The sequence below is a fragment of the Barbatula barbatula genome, assembly GCF_947034865.1.
Source record: "Barbatula barbatula genome assembly, chromosome: 7".
NCBI lineage: Eukaryota > Metazoa > Chordata > Actinopteri > Cypriniformes > Nemacheilidae > Barbatula > Barbatula barbatula.
In genome coordinates, this window is record NC_136770.1 from 19,533,490 (window position 1) to 19,555,901 (window position 22,412).

Genomic DNA, 22,412 nt, shown 5'->3' on the forward strand with positions numbered 1-22,412 from the left:
AATGTTGGTAACCGAACAACAGTCGTACCCATTCACTTCTATTATTCGGACACGGAACCAATGCAAGTCAATGGGTACCGCTGATATAACCTTTTATTTTTGGGTGAACTATCCCTTTAAAATCTTGTCATAATCCATAACATTTGATGATTTTTTTACTTCTGATTTTGGAGTGAAATGTGATCTGGATGTTCTTTTTTAGAGTCTTGCCAATAATATGACTTTCTAATGGAAGCTTATTTCCCAGTGTAATGAATGATTCATTTATAAATCTAAAGCGCCCACTCTCTGATGAGGAGGTTTCCGGCTTCCGATCTGAATATTCAAAGGCCTAAAGAAACAAGCTCCAACAAGAGAAACTCCGCTGCCCCCAATCTGTCATATCATCTCCAGTTCATCTTCAGCATTTCCCCTCCTCCACGAGCCGTGCTTGAAAAGAGAATACCCAGTCGTGCACAAAATTTGCCCGGCTGACCTACATATCACCATACAGGACAAACACTGAGCCCATAGCTTTAATCTCATCTTCGCTGATTTGACACTTTGCCTTAGGACACACAGCTTCATGTATTCCAATCAGAATGACAGTATGTGAAAAGCTAGTGAAAACACGGATTACAAAAAGGTTCTGTTAGAAAAGTACTGTTACTACGCACAATTTGTTTCTTTGTAATATGTTGAAGTATACTAGAGGTCTTATCTTTATTCGCCTAACATTTTTTTACGTGCCATACTATTTTTGCATTAGGAACGTTAACAAATCACTTCTACGTTGAATTACTTTCGACTAATGATTTTCGCAACGACTTGTGTCTGAATGCCTCAGCTTTGTAGTCGCATGGGTCAGTTGATCGCATGTGAGGGAGACCAGCTTGTGCGTGCTTTTCTTTGCCAGTAACACCGGTCCGATACGACAGTTTAAGGACTGTTAGTGGTGCCTTTTCCCTAGAATAAACACACATCACTAAATATTTTGAGAAAACAAGAACTGTAGCTGCTCTGAATTAATCTCAGGAAGTGATTCAGATTTCGTAGTATCTCTTCACAAATTCACAAATAGGTTTGCAAGTATCACTTCCCGCTAGGCGTTGTTACATATGACTAGAATGGACCATTCTTCTGCATTTACACCAGTGTGTCATTATTCTTTGGCCAAATGGCAAATAAAATAATTACAGGATGGTTTTGTTTACAGTGAGAAACGTGTGCATAATATTGCAATGATGTGTTTAAAACTAAAACCGTTCAGTCGCACTTTGATGTGCAATCCCATGTGAAAGAAAAACACGAAGATATCTCAAAATTTGAAATGAGTAAAAATTATGGACCTTTTTGTATAGAAAATTCACACCAATTTGCACAATTTGATAACAGTTGCCAAGAAATTGAAAAATCCTTATCCAGTTGTCATTAACGGCTTCCATAGAAAATGTAAATATAACCCTGGAGGTATGACATGAATCTTGTTTGTTTTGGTGGATATTTGCCTTCCTTCACATTAAAAGGGCTAAAACAAATACTGCCCTCTTGTGGATCAAAACTGGCTTACCAACTCCCTCTGTAGGAAAAAAGGGATGATGGTGTTGGGCAACTACCAACACAAATATTTTCAACTTAGTTCTTCATCATATTTTGTATAACTAACTCTAGCTTGCACTGGCAGCCGTGCACCAAAGTATAATTTAAATTCACATTCTTTAATTTGAATAGTATCTTCACTTATGCTGTTTTCAGCTGCCTTTGAGTGTTATTATTACTCATGTGTTTGAGTATTATTAGCATTGACCTCTTTCTCTCTGCTGCTGGGAAATTCAATGCATTACATTCCCAAATCTGTTGTATGACTCATCTAGTATATAGATATTACATAGACTTTATGGCAGGGCTTATGTCATCATAAATAGTATCAGGTTATATCATACTAAATTAATCGAAGTTTTCTTCGACGTTTCCATAATTCTCGTCTCCTCTGCCCAGTGATCAAAGGCTGTTCTGTGAAAAGCTTATTATTTTGCTGTTAAGTCAAACCTTCTAACAAGCTAATGCATTGCAGTATTTATAAGACCTCTCTGGTCTGATAATAGGATGTTGTATGGTACTTGCACGATTACTAAGGCACTCGGTGCATCCCTGTTCTTGACAGACTATATGTGATATTTCTGGAAGTATGTTTTGGGAACGTATGCTTCATTGGGCGTGTATTGTATGTATGCCATTGTGGGTGTTTATTGTATGTATGCTACAGTAAGATTCGTTCTCTGGACGCAGTGTTCCACGGGGCAAAAGTGCCGTTTGTCTGTTAATAGTGGTTTGTGAAAACTGTCATTTTGGGTTTTTCCTCTAAACACTTTTTGTCTGGTGATGATGTTCTCAAATGAGTGTTTGAATGGTTGGATCCCCCGTGATGTTGTCGTACACCACCCCACTGTTTGGATACCATACTTGAGTCCAAATAAATACACATTTTTTGACCTTATGTTTCATTACTGTCATTTCTACGTGTGTGCATACGTGTGTGTGGATTTAATTCTGAGTGGTTTTAGTGATATGAGATCCCAATTTCTACAAAACTTTTAAACATGGTAGATGTAAAAAGATTATTGTGATTTTATTATGCAGATTAAGCACTTTATACCTTACCTGCATTACCGTAATGCAAAAATAAATGTATAATAATAATAATAAATAATTTAATAAATATATTATATTATAATAATATGTTTAATTATTTTATAAATAAAAATAAATAATCTAAAAATGTATTTTAATTGTTTTATTCATTTAGTATTTGCCATACTGCCTGTAATTTAGATTTTAATAAAAGTTAAATATTAAAGTGTTGTATATTTGTTTATTGTTAAAACATTTTTCACAAAAACGGTGTTTAGGCATAATATAATTTCCGTCTTCTTATTTTCGGGTGGCATACAGTATTATCCTTCATCACCATATTTTATTCCTCTCCAAGAGACGTTGAATTCTAATACAACTTTAAGCCACTAGATGGTAGTAGAAGAGGCTCTGAGTGTCACATGAACAATAATAGCGCTCAAGCTTTTTGTGTATAGGTTATTTTTGACACCGAATGTGGTCCAAACAGAGACAAAATCAGGTGGAAATCATTTCCCTGGTCATTAAACCCACAGTAAAGCCAGTGTCTTTTAAAGTGCATTTTGATTGTCTCTGAGTGCAATACTTGCCAATCATTCATCCATTTCTCCAAATGCTTCAGAACATGTCCACCCAATTAGTATGGAGTGTCGATAAATTATATTTGCTACACATGAGAGAGTCTGAAAAAGGAAGATATAAACATGAAAAATATCTCTTTTAGAGTACTTGAGTACTCAAGGTTCTTAGTGCTCTTGCAGCCTTGAAGACATGTGAAAAAATGTTTGCATAATATATATATATATATTTGCTTACTGTTGAGGAACAAATGTTTATATTTGTATTAAAATGCTATTTAGACCACAGATTATTTAACAAAGGTGAAGGTGTATTTTTCCACACACAGTATACGGCTGACTGGACGTTAACCTGCATGTAATTGAATAACTATTAAGAAATACCTTGCGTGTGTTTGGCTTTCGATATCACAAAACTGATAAGACCTAAAAATAGTGTAACCTTCACAGAAATTGAATTGAAAGGGTTATAATGGGAATTGGATTGGTTATAATGGAAACTATTATGGTCTCTGGTGGGACTCTATTGGTAATGTGTGTGAACGAATAGCACACTATTAAATTCTACTGGAGTAATGCCCAAAACACACTACAGCAATGTGGTAATAGTTTAATGCTGAACATCTGATCAATAGCATCTGTGATGGTTCATATTTGTAATGGAAACCATTAGAATTTGTTTAGTTTTTTTCAGCAAGGTTGTCAAACCAAGTGCATGAACTGCATTAAACAGTGTTAAACATTTGTCTCTTGAATAAACACATCATCATCCCCAGTGACGCTATAAGATTGCAGGTCTTAGTTCCAACCTGCTAGGTACAATTCAGTACAGTTATCGTATAGGATGCCCTCTGGGGAAGATTAGCTATGGAGAGAAAGTCTTTCCCACATTTCCTCCACCTGAAATATGCAGTGTAACATCAATTGTAGCCTCTGACAGGTTCATCGAAGGGCATGGAGCCAAAAAGATTCAACTCATATTGTAGCGTTGATATAAAATATGAGCAGATTTCTATTTTGACGAGATTTCTATTGTTTCTATAAAACAAAGCAGGCACTTAGAACAGAATGTGACAAATCTGAGGAGGTAAACAGCTCCGCATATCAGAAATTAATGGAAAATATCTGTTATTATTCTGCAAAGAAAATTCAGCTGGTTTGGATCATCGCTTAAAGTTTGTGCACAAAACATAGTTTTAAGATATCCTCCGTGAAAACAAGTTCTTATCTACAATGCGGTTTTAGGGATGTGTTTATATGGTTATACTGGGAAACAAGAGCAAAACACTGTTTTTTTTAAGTTTGTTGTTTTTATGCCATTTTCAGCAAGTAAATGAGCGCATTCACCTTGATTAAAAATAATTGTTTGTGTTTATGTTAGAACAGGCAATGTTATAATAATTTCCCCCCTCACTTTCTTATTCTGTCTCTTCTCATTTGCGCTTTATTGGGGCAAATGAACTGTTGGCAGTTACAGTGCTAATGGAAAGCCCTCGAGGAAAATTGCAGAATTGCATAATTTACAATCATTAAAAAAACGACTCGCTCAATATGATGGAAAAGAATTTGAAAGGGAAATCTAAAGTCTGTAAAATTACAGCAGCATGTAGAATAGGACAGAATGTGTATCATGTTTGTACAGGAGACCAAATTCCGCCAAGAATATGCCAACAACACATAAGTAATTTTTTCATAGTTAGGGATTGTTTCAATAGATGTATAAAAATCTAAGTCCCATTTGTTTTCCAACCCAAGATATTTGGAAGAATGTCAGTAACAAGGGCCTGTTTCAATAAGGAGGTTCAACCAACACAGAGTTAAAATGTGAAATCTGAGTTGATTTACAGCGAGTTCATTGTTCTATCAACTCCGGGTAGGCTTACCTTGAGTTAAGCGCGTGCACCATGACTAGGGCAAGCCATGATCAATGGAGCTCGGATATTACGATTCACCATGGCAACAGCACCAAAAAAAGGTACCAACATGGTACACTTTCCGCTCTCCATACAGTGTATTTACTAATGTGCTGAAAATGACCTAAATTAACATAATAAATAGATAAATGTACCAATATACAAACAAATGAATCGGTAAGTGAATGAATAAAAGATGATCATGTTCTCACTCCCCATCCGTGCTCTAGTGATGAGTGTGAGACATCATGGTGTATAAGACAATTTTGAATTGTCGAAGTTAGCATATTCAGCAGTTTGAACCCTGCTCCGAGCAGATTTGGTAGGAATGGTTGCACATCTTCATTAATTGTTTATTACCATTATTGCTTAATTTCTGCATTTATGGGTGTATTTCTTAATTTCTTTATTCATGCACTTTATTAAGCAATTTCTTATCCTCCAACTACCATTTGTGAGGGCATGTAAGGGAAAGAATATGCTCTGATGTAATGCACAGCCAAGATGGCTGATGTAATTGTTATAAGGATGGAGTAGATACGTTTTGATACATCTAATGCCTGTGAAGAAAATCTGTACATTTTTATTAAAAATGCCCAGGGAAATGACAAAATACCACTCGGGTCATAAATTGCTCTCCTGAAATCAAAGTACATTCCTATGAATCTTCACACACAGGATGCTCTATAAAAGCACTGCACAAATGACATTTTAGTCATTGAGATGGTGTCTGTGTGATGAAAATGTGTGCCATGAATGACTATTGAATGAATAAACTTGCGCTTCCAAAAGGGGGAGGAGATCGAAAGAAATTTGGTTTACCAAAGAAAACCTGCTCCCGACCAGGTTAGATTCACAGAGTAAGTTACCATGGTTACTGACTCTGAGCATAAGTTACTTCTCTTTAAGAAACGGGCTTGAGTTACTCCCCTTTCTCGGGTTTGACATAAGTACCTAACACGGAAACCCAGAGTTTCCCTCATTCCAGGGTTAATTCACACAGTTTTCGCCTAACCTCCTTTCTGAAGTGGGCCCCAGATCTCATCCCCCTATTTCCTGCCATAGTAGGGCAAGTAAATACTATGGAAGTCAATGGGGATGAGATCTATTTGGTTACTGACATTCTTCCAAATGGAGGAACGATCATGATATTCTCAACCTTTGAAACATAACTAATATAATTCTTACATAATCATTGATCAGAGTGCAAATTCATGACAATGCAATTAGTATTACGATACTGTGTAATGCTTAATAAAACGGCCTGTTTATTTTGGCACTCAAATCAACAGATGACAGCGTTCACACTATTTACGCTGAACACTTTAGAAAATTGGTAGCATCGCAATCTTTTAAACCAGGAGACTCTTAACATTCCCTCATTTTCCCGACTACCGTTTTTCCTCTTTTTCTTTGAATCTGTGCATCTCCAGAGATGCCATTGAGTTGTTTACTTGTCAAAGACAGTCTGTGCTGGAGAGGTTTGGAGGCAGCAAACCTATAATTCTTTAAATTCCTCTCAAGGAGAGAACACAGTCGACCGCGGGCCAGCTGCCAGAGAAAGAACTCTATGTTATCTTTCTATGTGCACATCAGGGGCCATAAAAGCGTGCTTTGGGACTCGGGAGAGTACTTTGAATGAGGGGTTAGAGAGAGCACTGGACGGGCTAAAGGAGTCGGGCATTGGAATTCACATTTCCAGTCTGTTGTCTATGAGGTGGAGATCTCTGAAGAAACAAAGCAACATAGAACATGGACAACGGAAGGATGGATGTCATTACTGTAAAATAAAGATTCCTTTAGGGAACGATTTATCTGCACTCCAAAAGAAAGTTTGCATAAACTTTCATTGAGAATTAATATAACTGTGTAATGTTTTCCTTTCGACTAATGCCACCAAATTGCCTTTCCATCATCCACTTGTCATAGAGAGCGCTTTGCCAATTCCAATCAACTATAATAAACACAATTAAGCTCAAAATAATTTTTTGCTAAAGTAAAATAATGTGCGAATGCAAAGTTAACACGATTGGTCTGGCAATTATAATCCGGTAACCAGATCATGATGTGCATATTACATTTTTCACAAACTCACCAGAATATATTGGAACGGTTGTAAATTGTGCTGTAATTGGCTCCAGGGAGCCAGATTACACACCAAAGCGACTAATAGAAATGCTTTGAAAAGAATAGTGTGAGACTGGATGAGGAAAATCTTGGGACTTCTTCGGTTACGTGGAACATTAACATGCTGTTACAAACTCCAAAGCATGTACAAAACATGTCATCATACCCCTTACTAGGATGGAGGAGTAAGTGAAAGAAAGCACGTGGAAAAGAGTGTGTTTACAGTTATCTCTGCTATAGACGGTTTCAAAGTGACAAAATAAACAAACCTTGGTGTGCATGTTTCCCCCTAATTTTACATTCAGAAACAATAGAGTTCCTGAATATTATTTCTGATAACAAGCAAAAGAAACCGAGAAGAACCGTTACTTTGCTAAACTTGTCTCTTCAGTTTTTTTTTATTTAAACTGCGACACTAAGCTCAACCGCTATGTGATCATACGGTTTCTTTAAATGCGACCAAACTACAGGACGCATTCAACAAATTGTTTATTTAATCAAATGAATATACAAGAAAATTCAACAAATTGCTTATTTGATACATTTATTATACAACAAAGTAAATATTAACACAAACGATATAAATATAAATGGTTATATTATTAAACACAAGCTAAACGGGAAGTTAACTGCAGTCCCGGCGTGCTCGTCCGATGAAACGGTCTATACTGCTAGTGCTAATTCAATGACTTTCCTAATGGTTTATCTCATTGTTGAACTCCCTGTAAGCAAGACTGATTTCTTTGCACATCTTTGCACAACTAACTTACAGGTGGATGCATGGGTGCGTTACCAAAAGCTAACTATTTTTAGTTCAACTATATTTAAGATTTTTTGTCTCAATGCCATCAAAACCGTGTGTTGAAGCTACAGTACAGCTCTCCACTTGTGGTTAAAAAGACTGAAATTGTTCATTCCCTTGAGCCAATAATCAATCACGCAACCGTTGAATACATTTTTTTTATGTTTAATTTTATATCTTTCATTCTATCGAATAAACGTTTTAAGAGTGTTTGTGCTTCCTAGTATTGAATGAAATGGTACTCTATTAAAAAAATGTTGTATAATGTATTATAACCACTAAAAAGAGTTCGATTAAGGATCTGCAGGGGAATTGTTCAAACCACTCCATTGCTGTCTGCATTCCGAAAACATTGAATGCATTGTAAGAATGCTAGTCCCTCGGTGGATTAATGATTCAATTAGTCTACAATTATCTGAAGTAAAATAGATTTGCGAGTCAATTAAATAAGCCATAGTCAAATTGCTAAGTCAATAACTTTAGAAGGTTAAAAGCTTTTGAAAAAACAAGGAATGCTGGGACTTTCAAAGTACTTTCCAGAATTGTGTGGCATCTCCATCAGGAAACTAGTGAATGGGCGGTGGATCGGCCATGTGGCCGATACTCTATTGTATACCAGACCTGGAAGTCTGACTCTGATGGCTATTTTATTGTTTTTTAGATGTGCCAAAATTGTCCTGCACCCAAAGCATCCTTATTATTGTGACTGTATTAACGGCATAAATTCATTACCGCTGAGATTGTGGGAAGGTAAAATATTTTTTTCTATTTCTATGGGTTATTCACCTTGCACATGTAGTGCGCAGAACACATTTGGGACCGGAATCATGAGCCAACAGCCACACCGTGAGGATAAAATTGCCATGTGACGATGTTTGTGTGTGTGACAATGTGTTTAGTAATTGAACAGCTTTCTGTTCCAAACTCAATTGCAGCTTGGTACAGCTCTGAATAGTTTAAAATCGCCTTCTGAGGCCAAGGCGATGAACGTCTGTTCAAAAAATAATCTGATCACACTCAACATTCTGTGTTTTTCTTTTCAATTCAGGTCTTGCTTTCTTGAACTTATAATGTTTCTCAAAAACAGGGACATTTTCAGTGTATTGCTTTATACACACATCTCTGACGAAATGGATGGGTTAAGCTTATAATAGTTAGGTTGCAGATATCCCTTATCTGAAACAAAACAATTTAAGTTAAAATATGTGTTTGTCTAGCTTCTAACAGTTCCTTAAGGAAAACAAATGAAATCTCAAATAGAACTAGAATCTAAAAGGGAAAACAATTATTTTGGCTGTTAAACGCTTCCTTTTATAGAAGCAGCTCTTTCACTGTGCCAGAGTTAAAGAGATGGAGCGCTGATGATGTATTGGTCTATCTGCAGGTATTTAATCAGTCAGACTAATGAAATAAATTGAGCCAGAAAGACCTGATTGCCTCAGACATGTTTGTCTCCTAAAAACCTTGCGCACGTGTTTGCGGCTTGACCTCAACGGTACATCTTGAACTATCAGAGAAATAAATATTGAAGGAAATTCACATTGAAGAAGAGATTTCGCTCTTAAAATCATCGATTTTTAAAGGTCACTGGTTAAAACTTCATTTTGCGACCTCACCACTAAATGCCTCTAAAATCTCCACATTGCTCCTTTAAAGCTGGATTACAGATGGTGACTCCAAAATTCCCAGAATGTTTTTATGAATCAACACGTTGTCCAGAATCCAAGCGATGTGTCAGTTTAGGAAGGTCACGTCAGAACATCTTGGCCTTTGGCATTTAGCTGATTCATGATGTCCACCAAGTTCTCTATTTATATTCTCCTTGCTGCCTGTTTCTTGAGAAGTTGTTAGAAGTTGCCTGTCTCTAGAGAAGTTGCTTTTAACAAATTACATCATCCACCTCTTATTTGACTAGCCTCATAGCCTTATAATCTTATTTATTTATTCTCCTGGGGATGTAGACTGGCACCACATATTATTTTAGCCTATATTTAAGGACCAACTTTTATTAATGGTTTCAACTTGTATTACAAGTTATATATTTAATACGTGTGCAATATAATATGCAAAAATTTAATATTGTACAGAATGTTTGAATCACACTGTGATCTGTTTTGTTACCCCCTGGGGGTTTGATGCTGCATGGTTGCATGGATGGGCAGAACCATAACACAATATTACGTCAGCTATGGTATATATTAGACGAAAATGGTCCCGAATGCATCAGAGTCTGGAAAACACCTCAGTGCTTAAGGGAAATAAATATATTTGTCAAAGCTCAAGACATTCCTTTTGAAGAACTATAATACATTTTGGATAGACACTGTGTTTGCTGCTGACAATTCACAGAGATTATCATGTGAAATAAAACACAAAAAAAAGAAGATCTGGGTGTCACGGTTGAGAGATTCATTGATTCCTCCTTGCACTGTTTTTATGTGTTTACTGCATTGTTGTGGGCGTGGTCACTGATGATCCTCAGGGAGAATCAGCGCCAGCTGATTCTCATCATCAATTGTATATATATACTCACCTTGAACATCTTGTGTTGTCAGATCGTTGTCTCCGGTGTTGTGCAGTCTTTCCTCGTGTCCCTGTGTTGCAGCTCTGGTTACCCGTATTTATGTTTCCAGTTCTCGTCTCAAGCCTTGTTGTTGGAATTACCACATCACCTCTCTGATCCTCTGGACTACCGAGTTGCCCTGGACTTGCCTGCGCTACTCTTCCTTTCGGACTCTGTCTGTGAACTCTCAGACTGTCACTGAGGAATATTTACGGCTAAATTGTTTAGCTTGATTACTCTGTACAATAAACCAGATTACCTGCATTTGCCTCCACTGTTCTTATTAGCGTGACAGAACGATCTGACCACAAGATGGAGGCAGCAGGATCATCTGACCTAGCGGAATTTCTCACGCATAATGCGGCGCGCATGGACAGACACGAGGAGAATTTTGTTTCGACTGGTCGTGCGATTCAGACGCTGGTAGCGCAGGTGTCCGGGCTCACCCAGCAGATAGAACAGCTGGCTATACCCACTGCGCCACCCCCATCTCTACTCCCAACCGTTCCCCCCACAACCGATCGACAGCATGAGCCAAGATTACCCAATCCTGAGCCTTATTCGGGTGAGCCAAATTTTTGTAGAGCTTTCTTAACTAAATGCTCTATGTTTTTTGCTCTTCAGCCACAGACATTTTCCACGGAGAACTCGAGAGTGGCTTTCGTACTTACACTGCTGTCGGGTCGTGCAGCTTTGTGGGGAACGGCAGTCTGGGAGAATCAACACCCATGCTGTTCATCGTTCGCGGCACTCTCAGAGGAGATGAAGAGGGTGTTTGATCGCGCGGTTGCCGGGAAGGAGGCGGCAAGACTACTCGCAGACCTCCACCAAGGCGATAGATCCGTGGCGGATTACTCCATCGATTTCCGCACCCTCGCGGCAGAGTGTCGCTGGAACGAGGAGGCGCAGTGGGATAGATTCCTGCATGGGCTGGCGGACCGCATCCAACGAGAGGTCTACATCCTGGATCTACCTACCAGCTTGAATGGTCTCATGGAACTGGCGCTGAGGGTGGATGCTCGTCTGCATCGTCTGGATCAACGCAACCTTTCCGTTCCGGTACCTAGAACTTTTAGACTTTCTCAGGCCGCCAGCGGCAGTGATGTGGTCAGAGCCAGGGACGATCACGAACCCATGCAGGTGGGTCGAGCCCGGCTCTCCCGGGAGGAGAGAGAGAGAAGGAGATCCCGGGGGCTTTGTCTTTACTGCGGAGGTACGGGTCATTTCATCAGTGAATGCCCAGTAAAAGATCGGGCCCGACACTAAAGAAGAGGATTCTGTCGGGCGGGGTCTCCATCCAGAAACCCTCTTCCACTCTCCTTCCGGTGAGATTGCAATGGGCAACTCGGTCTCACCAATGTCAAGCACTCATCGACTCTGGGGCAGAGGGTAATTTTATGGATTGGTCTCTGGCACAGAAGCTTCTGATACCCACCATACCCCTCACCAGCAAGATTTCCGTCAACGCACTCAATGGTCAGGAGTTACCCCCCATATCCTTCACCACCACTCAATTGACACTCACGACATCTGGCAATCACACCGAACGACTCTCTTTTCTGCTACTGGACTCTCCTCACACTCCCCTCGTCCTCGGTCATCCCTGGCTCGTGCAGCATAACCCCAGGGTAGATTGGGGACATAATTCCATTTCTTCCTGGAGCACAGAGTGTCACGCCTCTTGTTTAATGTCTGCAGGTTCTTGTTTTTCTAGTACTGTCTTGCAGGAGGAGTTCGTGAATTTGTCAAACGTGCCCATCGAGTACCTTGACCTGAAGGAAGTGTTCAGTAAGTCCAGAGCTGCTTCTCTTCCTCCACATCGTCCCTATGACTGTGCTATAGATCTTCTGCCAGGTACGTCTCCGCCTAAGGGCAAGTTATACTCTCTTTCTATTCCCGAGAGGGAGGCCATGGAGAAATACATTTCTGATTCTCTGGCATCCAAGTTCATCCGTCCTTCCTCTTCTCCGGCGGGGGCGGGGTTCTTTTTTGTGGGGAAGAAGGACGGTTCCCTGCGACCGTGCATCGATTACAGAGGGCTGAATAACATCACGGTAAAGAATACCTATCCTTTGCCATTGATGTCATCAGCCTTCGAACGATTGCAGGGAACTTCTATCTTCACAAAATTGGATTTACGTAATGCTTATCATTTGGTCCGCATCAGGAAGGGGGATGAATGGAAGACCGCTTTTAACACCCCCAGGGGACATTTTGAATACTTGGTCATGCCTTTTGGTCTTTCCAATTCCCCAGCGGTTTTTCAGGCACTCGTCAATGACGTGCTGAGAGACATGATAGACCAGTTCATATATGTTTACCTGGATGACATATTGATTTTCTCTTCGTCTCTCCAGGAACATGTTCAGCACGTTAGACGAGTGCTTCAGAGGTTGCTAGAGAATGGGCTTTTTGTCAAGGCGGAGAAATGCGTTTTTCATGCACAGTCTGTTCCTTTCCTAGGGTACATCATCTCGCCTGAGGGAGTGCGTATGGATCCTGACAAGGTTAAGGCTGTGGTGGATTGGCCAAGTCCAGATTCTCGTAAGGCCCTACAGAGATTTCTGGGGTTTGCCAATTTTTACCGACGTTTCATTCGTAACTTCAGCCAACTAGTCGCTCCTCTGACCGCCTTGACCTCTCCCAGAACGATGTTCAGGTGGTCCAATACAGCCGAAACTGTATTCGCCAAACTGAAGAGCCGCTTTGTTTCGGCTCCAATTCTTGTAGCCCCTGATCCATCACGTCAGTTCGTGGTGGAGGTCGACGCGTCAGAGGTGGGGGTAGGGGCAGTACTATCCCAACGCTCTTCCACAGACGACAAGATGCACCCATGCGCGTTTTTCTCTCATCGTTTGTCCCCGACCGAACGTAACTATGACATTGGTAACAGGGAATTGTTGGCGGTCAAGTTAGCGTTGGAGGAATGGCGACATTGGTTAGAGGGGTCGGGGGTACCCTTTATCGTCTGGACTGACCACAAGAACCTGGAATACATTCAATCTGCTAAAAGACTCAACTCCAGGCAGGCACGGTGGGCACTTTTTTTCGGTCGTTTTGATTTTTCGCTTTCTTACCGCCCGGGTTCCAAAAACATCAAACCCGATTCTTTATCTCGTATTTTTGATCATTCCGAACGCCCGTCTACTCCCGAGTGTATTTTACTAGAGACTCTATTCGTCTCCGCACTCACATGGGAGGTCGAATCGAAGGTCAAGACGGCCTTAGAAGGGGTAACGCCTCCGCCTGGCTGCCCGCCGAGTCGGTTGTTTGTGCCGGAGGGATTACGGTCCGACGTTATTCGATGGGGTCATTGTTCTAACATGGCATGTCATCCAGGAGTAAATCGTACCAGTTTTTTGGTCAAGCAACAGTTCTGGTGGCCTTTAATGGCTCGTGATATTCGAGATTTTGTTTTGGCTTGCTCGGTTTGCGCCACGGGTAAGACGTCCAATCGACCCCCAGATGGGTTACTCCAACCGCTGCCTGTCCCTTCGAGACCCTGGTCCCATATAGCGCTAGATTTTATTACCGCCCTCCCACCCTCCCAAGGCAAGACAGTTGTTTTGACCGTAGTGGACCGGTTCTCGAAGGCGGCACATTTCATCCCCTTGCCTAAATTACCATCTGCCAAGGAGACAGCGGTGGCTGTCATCGACCACGTCTTTCGTTTACATGGCCTCCCGACAGACGTGGTCTCTGACAGGGGGCCCCAGTTTGTGTCCAAATTTTGGCGGGAGTTTTGTAAGTTACTGGGGGCGACTGTCAGTCTGTCTTCGGGTTATCACCCCCAGAGCAATGGTCAAACCGAGAGAGCCAACCAAGATTTGGAGAGAATGTTGCGATGCGTGGCTTCTAAGAACCCTTCCTCCTGGGGCCAGCAACTTTCTATGGTGGAGTACGCACACAACTCGTTACCAGTGTTATCTACGGGCCTTTCTCCGTTTGAGTGCAGCTTAGGGTACCAGCCACCTATTTTCCCTAGCCTGGAATCCGAAGTCGCGGTCCCCTCCGCCCACGCCTTTGTCCAGAGGTGTCACCGCACATGGACCAGAGCCCGTGAGACTCTGCTCCAGGTGGGGGCACGCACCAAGGTTAAAGCCGATCGCCACCGGTCGAAACCTCCCGTATACGTCGTCGGTTCCAAAGTGTGGCTTTCTACAAAGAACATTCCGCTTCGCTCCGTTTCCAACAAACTAGCTCCTAAATTTATTGGCCCGTTTTCTGTCACCAAGATCATTAGCCCGGTGACAGTCCGACTAAAACTTCCTCCTGCGTACAGGAGAATTCATCCCGTGTTCCATGTGTCCAAATTAAAGCCCGTATTTTTTTCTCCCATTAATCCGCCGGTCCCGGTTCCCCCACCGCCGCGACTCGTAGATGGGGAACCAGCATATTCGGTTAATCGCATTCTGGACTCGAGACGGAGGGGACGCGGATTTCAGTATTTGGTGGACTGGGAAGGTTACGGTCCGGAAGAGAAGAAGTTGGGTTCCTGCTGGGGACATCCTGGATCAGTCTCTTATTGATGATTACAATCAGCAGGTAGGCTCTTCTGGGAGCGTCAGGAGACGCTCCTAGGGGAAGGGGTACTGTCACGGTTGAGAGATTCATTGATTCCTCCTTGCACTGTTTTTATGTGTTTACTGCATTGTTGTGGGCGTGGTCACTGATGATCCTCAGGGAGAATCAGCGCCAGCTGATTCTCATCATCAATTGTATATATATACTCACCTTGAACATCTTGTGTTGTCAGATCGTTGTCTCCGGTGTTGTGCAGTCTTTCCTCGTGTCCCTGTGTTGCAGCTCTGGTTACCCGTATTTATGTTTCCAGTTCTCGTCTCAAGCCTTGTTGTTGGAATTACCACATCACCTCTCTGATCCTCTGGACTACCGAGTTGCCCTGGACTTGCCTGCGCTACTCTTCCTTTCGGACTCTGTCTGTGAACTCTCAGACTGTCACTGAGGAATATTTACGGCTAAATTGTTTAGCTTGATTACTCTGTACAATAAACCAGATTACCTGCATTTGCCTCCACTGTTCTTATTAGCGTGACACTGGGGTGTGAAATATAAATACTGTCATGATGTTGTGATGAGAGAGGTGAAGTGCAGTCATTGTCTAATCACGTTGTGTCTCCATACAGTCTCATAAAGTGTCACCCCTCCTGCTAGTCAGTCATTCATGTATTTCATTAGCTCAACACTGGAACAGTGATGGAACTTGATAATTTGAGAAAGACTAGATGAATGACTTTGGAAATGTATTCATAGACACAATACTTGTCAGTTCTCTATGTCCATGAGGAAGTGGTTGATTTGGCTTTATTCAGGCAAGATCTTAATCAACATCATGTCAGGTTTGATCAGTGACCTGTGAATGGGATTGAAACTGACAAGATTCAATGCCTGGATTTGTGTAAGGGAAATAAAAACGACAAGGATAAGGTCTCCCAATGTTTCCATGTCACAGCACTCTTTTCTTCCGAAACTATACAGAGAGAGTTGTATAACTTTAAATGAATCTGTGCAGTTCAGCGTAAAAACAAAGACAGGAGCTATTGTTAAAATTGTTCGCACCTTTCTTTTTTCTTCTTGTTGTTTTGTTGCCTGTTGTTTACACACCTTAATTTATTTCCCTTCAGAGAGCAAATTGAATCCATGCATTTTCCATTACTTTCTATTATACGGTTATTCTCTTTGAGTCAGCACTTTGTGCTTTGGCAATTACAGCATTTAGTCATGTTGGGTTTATTTTTATGTGTTTTGCCTATTTCGGTTGCAAGTGTTGTGCATTCTTCATCTTAAATTTGCTTAGACTACAAAAATAGCCACATAGATATAGCCGCAAATTCAGATCACACCACAGATTTAAATTAAACTCACGCCTGATTTAGACATACCAGTAAACCAACCTTAAGTGATATTTCACACAAAAATAAAAATTCTGTAATTTCAAGGTCAAAGTTCGGTAAAGGGGGCGATTCTTGCTTTTAACAAACCATTAACTATGACTTTTCCCCCAATAAACTCTTAATTTGTTGCTTATTGATAGCTAGTAAGTTACTTGTTAGGTTAAGGTTTTGAGTACGATTGGGGATGTAGAGTACTAATAAACAGCCAATATGCCAATAATAGGCATGCTCATAAATACTAGTTCATAGTGAGAATTGCCCGCTGTACTGAAGTGTTACTGAACATAAAAGAAGATATTTGGAAGAATGTTATTAACTGGCCCCCATTCACTTGGTTTTGTGTCCATACAATAGAAGTGGGGGTCCAGTACTGTTCGTTTACCAACTTTCTTCAAAATATCTTCTCTTGTGTTCTGCGAAAGAAAGTCATTAAGATTTGAAATGAAATAGAAAATTTCAGTTTTTGTGTGAATTATCATTTTAATTTAAATATTATTTAGGTAATTTCCTTGTAAACTACCTGTTCCGTGTCTCCCTTCTTTCTAACAAGCCATACAGTTATCTTTCTCAAAATCACACCTGACGCATAATACCGCACACTTGGTGGTTCAAGACAGTGTAGACAGTGTCATTTGGGTCCTGGGCTGTACTCAGTTGGTGTTAAATACAGTGATTTACTTTCACGCCCGAAAGCTCAACTTTCATTACAGAACACAATTTTCTTCTAAAGCTTTCAGGGTTCCTCACATGTTTTCTAGCACACTTAAGGCATGACTTAATATAGGCTTCTCTTTCCGAAAGAGTCCAAACCTATGAAGTGGTGAAGAAATTGTTGGTGTCTAGACAATACCAAGAGGCTCTGCAGTCCTTTCAGTGTTGCTAAGGAATTCACTTTTGGCTGTTGGCAGGACAGTTGGAACGATGGCTGGGTTGTTTCATAAAGTTTTCACCTCATGGACTTGATGATGGTTGAAGAAAGCATGGTGGCTTTTGGAACTTTGTCCAGCTTTATTCTTATGTCAACTCCTGCTGTTTGGTCATTACAGCGGGATTGATTTGATGCATTAACCTCACAAAGCATTCATTTTTTATTATGAAATCAAGAAGTATTATTTTAATGCTTACTATTCGTGCAAATCCTTACAGTATTGCTTATAAGGTACTGTCTATAAATAAAGTTGAGAACTACTTCTATAGGCTTGTGGAGAAAGTTAGATCTAAATATGCTTCAATAAGATTTTGCAACACAGCAATAATAGACTGAACCGAATGCAGGATCTGTGAATTAACTGAACCACAGAGATTTGAAGACAAACGAAAACGGCTTTGAATTCTCTGAACCCTGCCAAGACAGAACTACTCATGTTTCTGGCACACCCAACAGTGTGACACGATCTCACCATCTAACTTGGCAATACCACAATCACTCCTTCCAGAACAGCCAGGAACCTCAGAGTCATATTTGATGAACAGTTGTACTTCAATGATCACAAAGACAACACAATCCTGTCAATATGCCTTATTCAACAGAATCATCTCACGGAGCATACGGCACAATTCCTTGTCCAGGCCCTGGTAATCTCAAGGTTGGACTACTGCAATGCTCTCCTTGCTGGTCTTCCTGCAAAGGCTATCAAACCATTCCAGCTGGTTCAAAACGCAGCAGCACGCCTCGTCTTCCAACAGCCCAAAAGCGCTCATGTGACACCCCTTTTCATCTCTCTCCACTGGTTGCCGATAGAAGCCTGTAAAGCTTGCCTTGAGGACTCTTACTGAATCTGCGCCAGCATACTTTCATACCCTCCAACACTCCTACAGCCCATCAAGAACCCTGCGTTCAGCAAACGAGCAGCGCTTGGTCATTTTTTAACGCGATGCTACTGGTCTAATTGGATTCAATGATCTATGCTAAGCTATACTAAAAGTATCGCCAGACCCGGAGATCAGCTGAATAGATTCCAAAACGCCAAAAGTCAACTTATTAGCTCTGGTGGAATTGGAGAATGAGCATATTTTCAAAGAAGCGGAGTGTGCCTTTAAAAGGTGATAGTTAGCTGCTCATTATCGAAAAATAAACCCTGACCCCTGACAGGACCAATCCGCTATCACCCCACAGGGGCAATAAATTCATCTGACTCTACATTTTCGAGCTTCTTACCTACTTACCAGTTCAGACGAATCGGGACAGTGTTTTGCTTTTATATTTTAAAGAGAGAGTTTAATTAAGTAATCAATAAACTTTTACTACCTGCACATGAAAGAATATCTCTTTTCAATTGTGTTTCTCTCAGGGCTGGGGAGTTACAAGATACATGTTACTTTGTTACGTATTTAAAATAAACAATTTTAGGAACTGTAGGCTATAAACTTAATAGATGACCAAAGTGATTACTATAATTTAATGCCATGTATTTCTTTTAAACATAATATTAACTGTATGGGCAATTTATGTAAACATCAGTCACTGATTCTCTGACTCTGACAATCTGCATAATATCCTAAACCATAGTTCTGCTCATTTCAAGAATTTTCTTTACAAGGTAAGAGAGATCTTGTTAATAGAAATTGCATGTTAATTTTATTTAGTACTGTTCTTAATAAGCTGTTTCACGCAATATAAGTTTACACAACTGAGTGATTTTAAACAAATTGCCACATTAAATATGTACATACCCTTGGATCTTTAATGTCTGTGGTTACCCGAATGATAGTTTTTTTTGTGTTTGTGAGTCCCTTGTTTAAGTAATTAATTTGTTTGCGACTTTTCATCACATGGTTCTTTTATTTCTCAGTTCTTACTTTTTCCTCACAATTCCGAGTTTACAGCATAGCTAACTCACAAATCTGATATCTTTTATTAGAATTGTGAGAGATATACACTCGCAATTGCAGACAATAATGTCCAATGAGAGAAAGAAAATCTAAGAATTGCGAGTTTGAGAAAAATATTCTTCAAAATTGTGATATCTGGCAATTGTGAGTTTTTCAGTGATGGAAATAAGTTTCCATGAAACACAATGCATTCAGAGAAGTGGATGAAAAGATGATTTTGTTTATAGCTATTTTTTATTCAGTAATGCCCTTCACATGTATAACCACACGTTTCCCAGAAGACAAAATAGGCTTCAATTTAGCCTCCAATTGAACTAAATTCCAACTATGACCCAATTGAAAACCAAGTCCTCTGTTTGGTGGTCAGTTTGTGATACGTATGCCTACCATATTAGTATTCTACAAAGTATTCTAACGTATTTTGATTAAGCTACATAACTTGTGTAATGAAATACATTAGAAATTACTTTTTAAAGCATCTATCATTTCTATCATATTTCTGGCGATCTTAGCCATCCAAGTCAAACTGCAATAATCAGCCACGTGTGTGTAATTTTCCTTGCAGTTTCTGACAAAAGCGTGCTACCTGCCAGTACATTAACGTCTTTCTTTGTGAATGAATTAACGTTTACTTTTCTTTTTGCTTGGGCTGAAATTGGTCGAGATCCTATGGGCAGTATCGTGCTCTTACATTGACATTACGTGAACTCGACGGGAAGTGACGTCATTGTAGGAAGTTGTGGCGATGCGCGGGAGTTCATTGTTGATCTCTAGAAGAAGGCGATTGTTTCGTTTTTTATATCTTATATAAACTAATAACACTACAGTAATTTGGACAGAATGTCTCAACTAAGCGAAGTGGATTTGCCGCCGAAACTGTCATGTCTCAAAGTACGTAACACAGATGATAAAGTCATTTAGAAACATAATATGTAGTAGCCTCTTATGCATAGCTGCCAGGTGACGTTCATGTCATGTTTAAATTATATTGCATCTTATTGGGACTACTAATGCATATTTAATGTTACTAGAGTAGTCTTTGGTTATAAGTTACAGAGGTCGTTTGTTGTTCATGTTTGTCACTACCAAAGATGTTCCACAATAATTAAAACCACCAGTCCCGGACATCTGTTTCACATCTGCCTGTTATTTGTATCTTTCTTAGAATATGGACACTTTGCTTCGGTGTCCAATCTGTTTTGAGTGTCTCAACATCAGTATGATGACTTCGTGTTCACACAACTGTAAGTATGCCGCCCTCACTCGCTTCACAACCCACTCACTGATGTGTGTTGTGCGAAAGTCATTCATTGCTTCTTTTTTATTCCAACAGTTTGCTCTCTTTGCATACGAAAATTTCTTTCTTATAAGCTGCTGTGTCCTGTTTGTAACATGGTGAGTATTGTCACGTCTTTCAAATCTTCCAGTGTCAGCTAACGGTTATCAGTGTTTTAAAATGGTCTTGTGTCAACTTTTTTCCAGCCAACGACAGAGCAAGACCTAAGGAACAACAGATTATTAGACGACCTAGTTCAGAGCTTTCAAGCTGCAAGGTAATGGTTTTAAATGCTTTTATATCATGTTGAGGGTTGTTAGTTGAATCTTTATACCGAAAGTATCATTGTAATTGAAATACAATGCAAATTAAAGGGGATGTGCGATTGTGTTTCATGCATTCTGACTACTTTACAATGTTAAACGTTGCTTGACATGGCCATGTTGACATGGTCAACTTGTCGAAAAACGAGTTGGACGTATTACCTAGTATTTCAGTGTTCAAATGTTGAACATGAAAATCTGTTTTGTAATGCGTTAACCCACCAGAGCGAAAAGAAAGAGCACGCCCACACGTCAACCAAGGAGCACGGGTCAACCAGCTGAAGCAATAGAGAGGGAGAGCACTGCGTTTGTGAAATTCAGCTGTGTTTGTTTATTCACTATTTCGTTGAGGATAGTTATATAAACGGTGGATAAAATGCTGGATTTGGAGATCGTTTGAAACTGATAGATGGAGTGCTAAAAGATGCCGGACATGAACCGCACGCGGTAAGTGAAACTGAGGCATTTGTCTGTGTTTTGTTGACAATGGATGTGAAAGGTGGTTTATTTCCGCCAACCCCCTCTCCTGCACACATCTTATGTTTTCAGAAACAATTGTACAGTTATGTATCTGTCTTTTATAAATGTGATCACATTAAACACTTCAAAGATATTTGAAGGATGCAATACTATTCTGTAGGATTGTGATTGTGGCAGTCTTTTACCACCGGGTGCTAATGGACAAATTAAATGCGGTAGTGCGTGGTTGGGAAATATATTATTATATTTGCGTGTAGAAACAACATCACGAGTGGAAGATAAATAAAGACCTTATTTAAATACTTTAGTATGATATCTAATATAAATGAGGATGAAACATCCGACCATGTTTAATGGTATGATATGATAAAAAAATTCCCATCCCTCTACTTTTTAACATTGTGAACAATTCTTCTATCAGGTCTATCCCACAAAATTGTCAATTCAGGGCTCCAGACTGCGACTAAATGGTTGCAACATTTTGCAACCAGTACTCGCGCATGGGCGACCTGCCAGTTTGAATATTTTTCTATTTGTTATATCTCATGTGAAAAGACGAGTAGATCCCAAGCCCACCAGTTTAGGCCTATTTGTGTGAGAAGTGGAGAGACCGGAGTTGCCCGGCTGGGTGACTGATGTTTCTCGCTGTCATCGTGTCGGTCACAGCTCAGCTCATCACTGACAAGTATACAGACACAACGTGAGCGCATTACTACGATTCGCTGTTTGCTGTGAGAGACTTTTTTGTTAATTCTGTTCTAAAATTTTGGAAAAATCAGCAGATTCCGTATGTCCCTGGTATTGAGTAATATCAATCTGAAATTAAAATAAAACTGCACATTGTCATTTCTGTGAGTTGAGTCTATCTATTATCAAAGTATTTGTCAGTAATACAGCTGTTTTGGGGAACTATTTAAATATCTGCATTGCAGTCAGGGGCTACAGTGCTCCTAGTAAAAAAAGTTTAAAAAACCCTGCAATTTGATGGCTTGG

General features: G+C 40.1%; 1 protein-coding gene across 3 annotated transcripts in view; it reads left to right on the plus strand.

Annotated features, from left to right (window-relative positions):
- Nucleotides 1-20,009: 20,009 nt before the first annotated feature.
- The window catches only part of rad18 (RAD18 E3 ubiquitin protein ligase), a 35,067-nt gene continuing 32,664 nt past the window's right edge, over nucleotides 20,010-22,412 (plus strand). The window contains exons 1-4 of one of the 3 annotated variants that reach the window (XM_079459635.1): nucleotides 20,010-20,231; nucleotides 20,506-20,584; nucleotides 20,674-20,735; nucleotides 20,823-20,893. In XM_079459635.1, coding sequence (XP_079315761.1) covers nucleotides 20,181-20,231; nucleotides 20,506-20,584; nucleotides 20,674-20,735; nucleotides 20,823-20,893 — 263 coding nt within the window. In that variant the 5' untranslated portion in view covers nucleotides 20,010-20,180. The remainder of the gene's footprint in view (nucleotides 20,232-20,505; nucleotides 20,585-20,673; nucleotides 20,736-20,822; nucleotides 20,894-22,412) is intronic. The other 2 variants (XM_079459637.1, XM_079459636.1) reach the window with 2 other exon arrangements.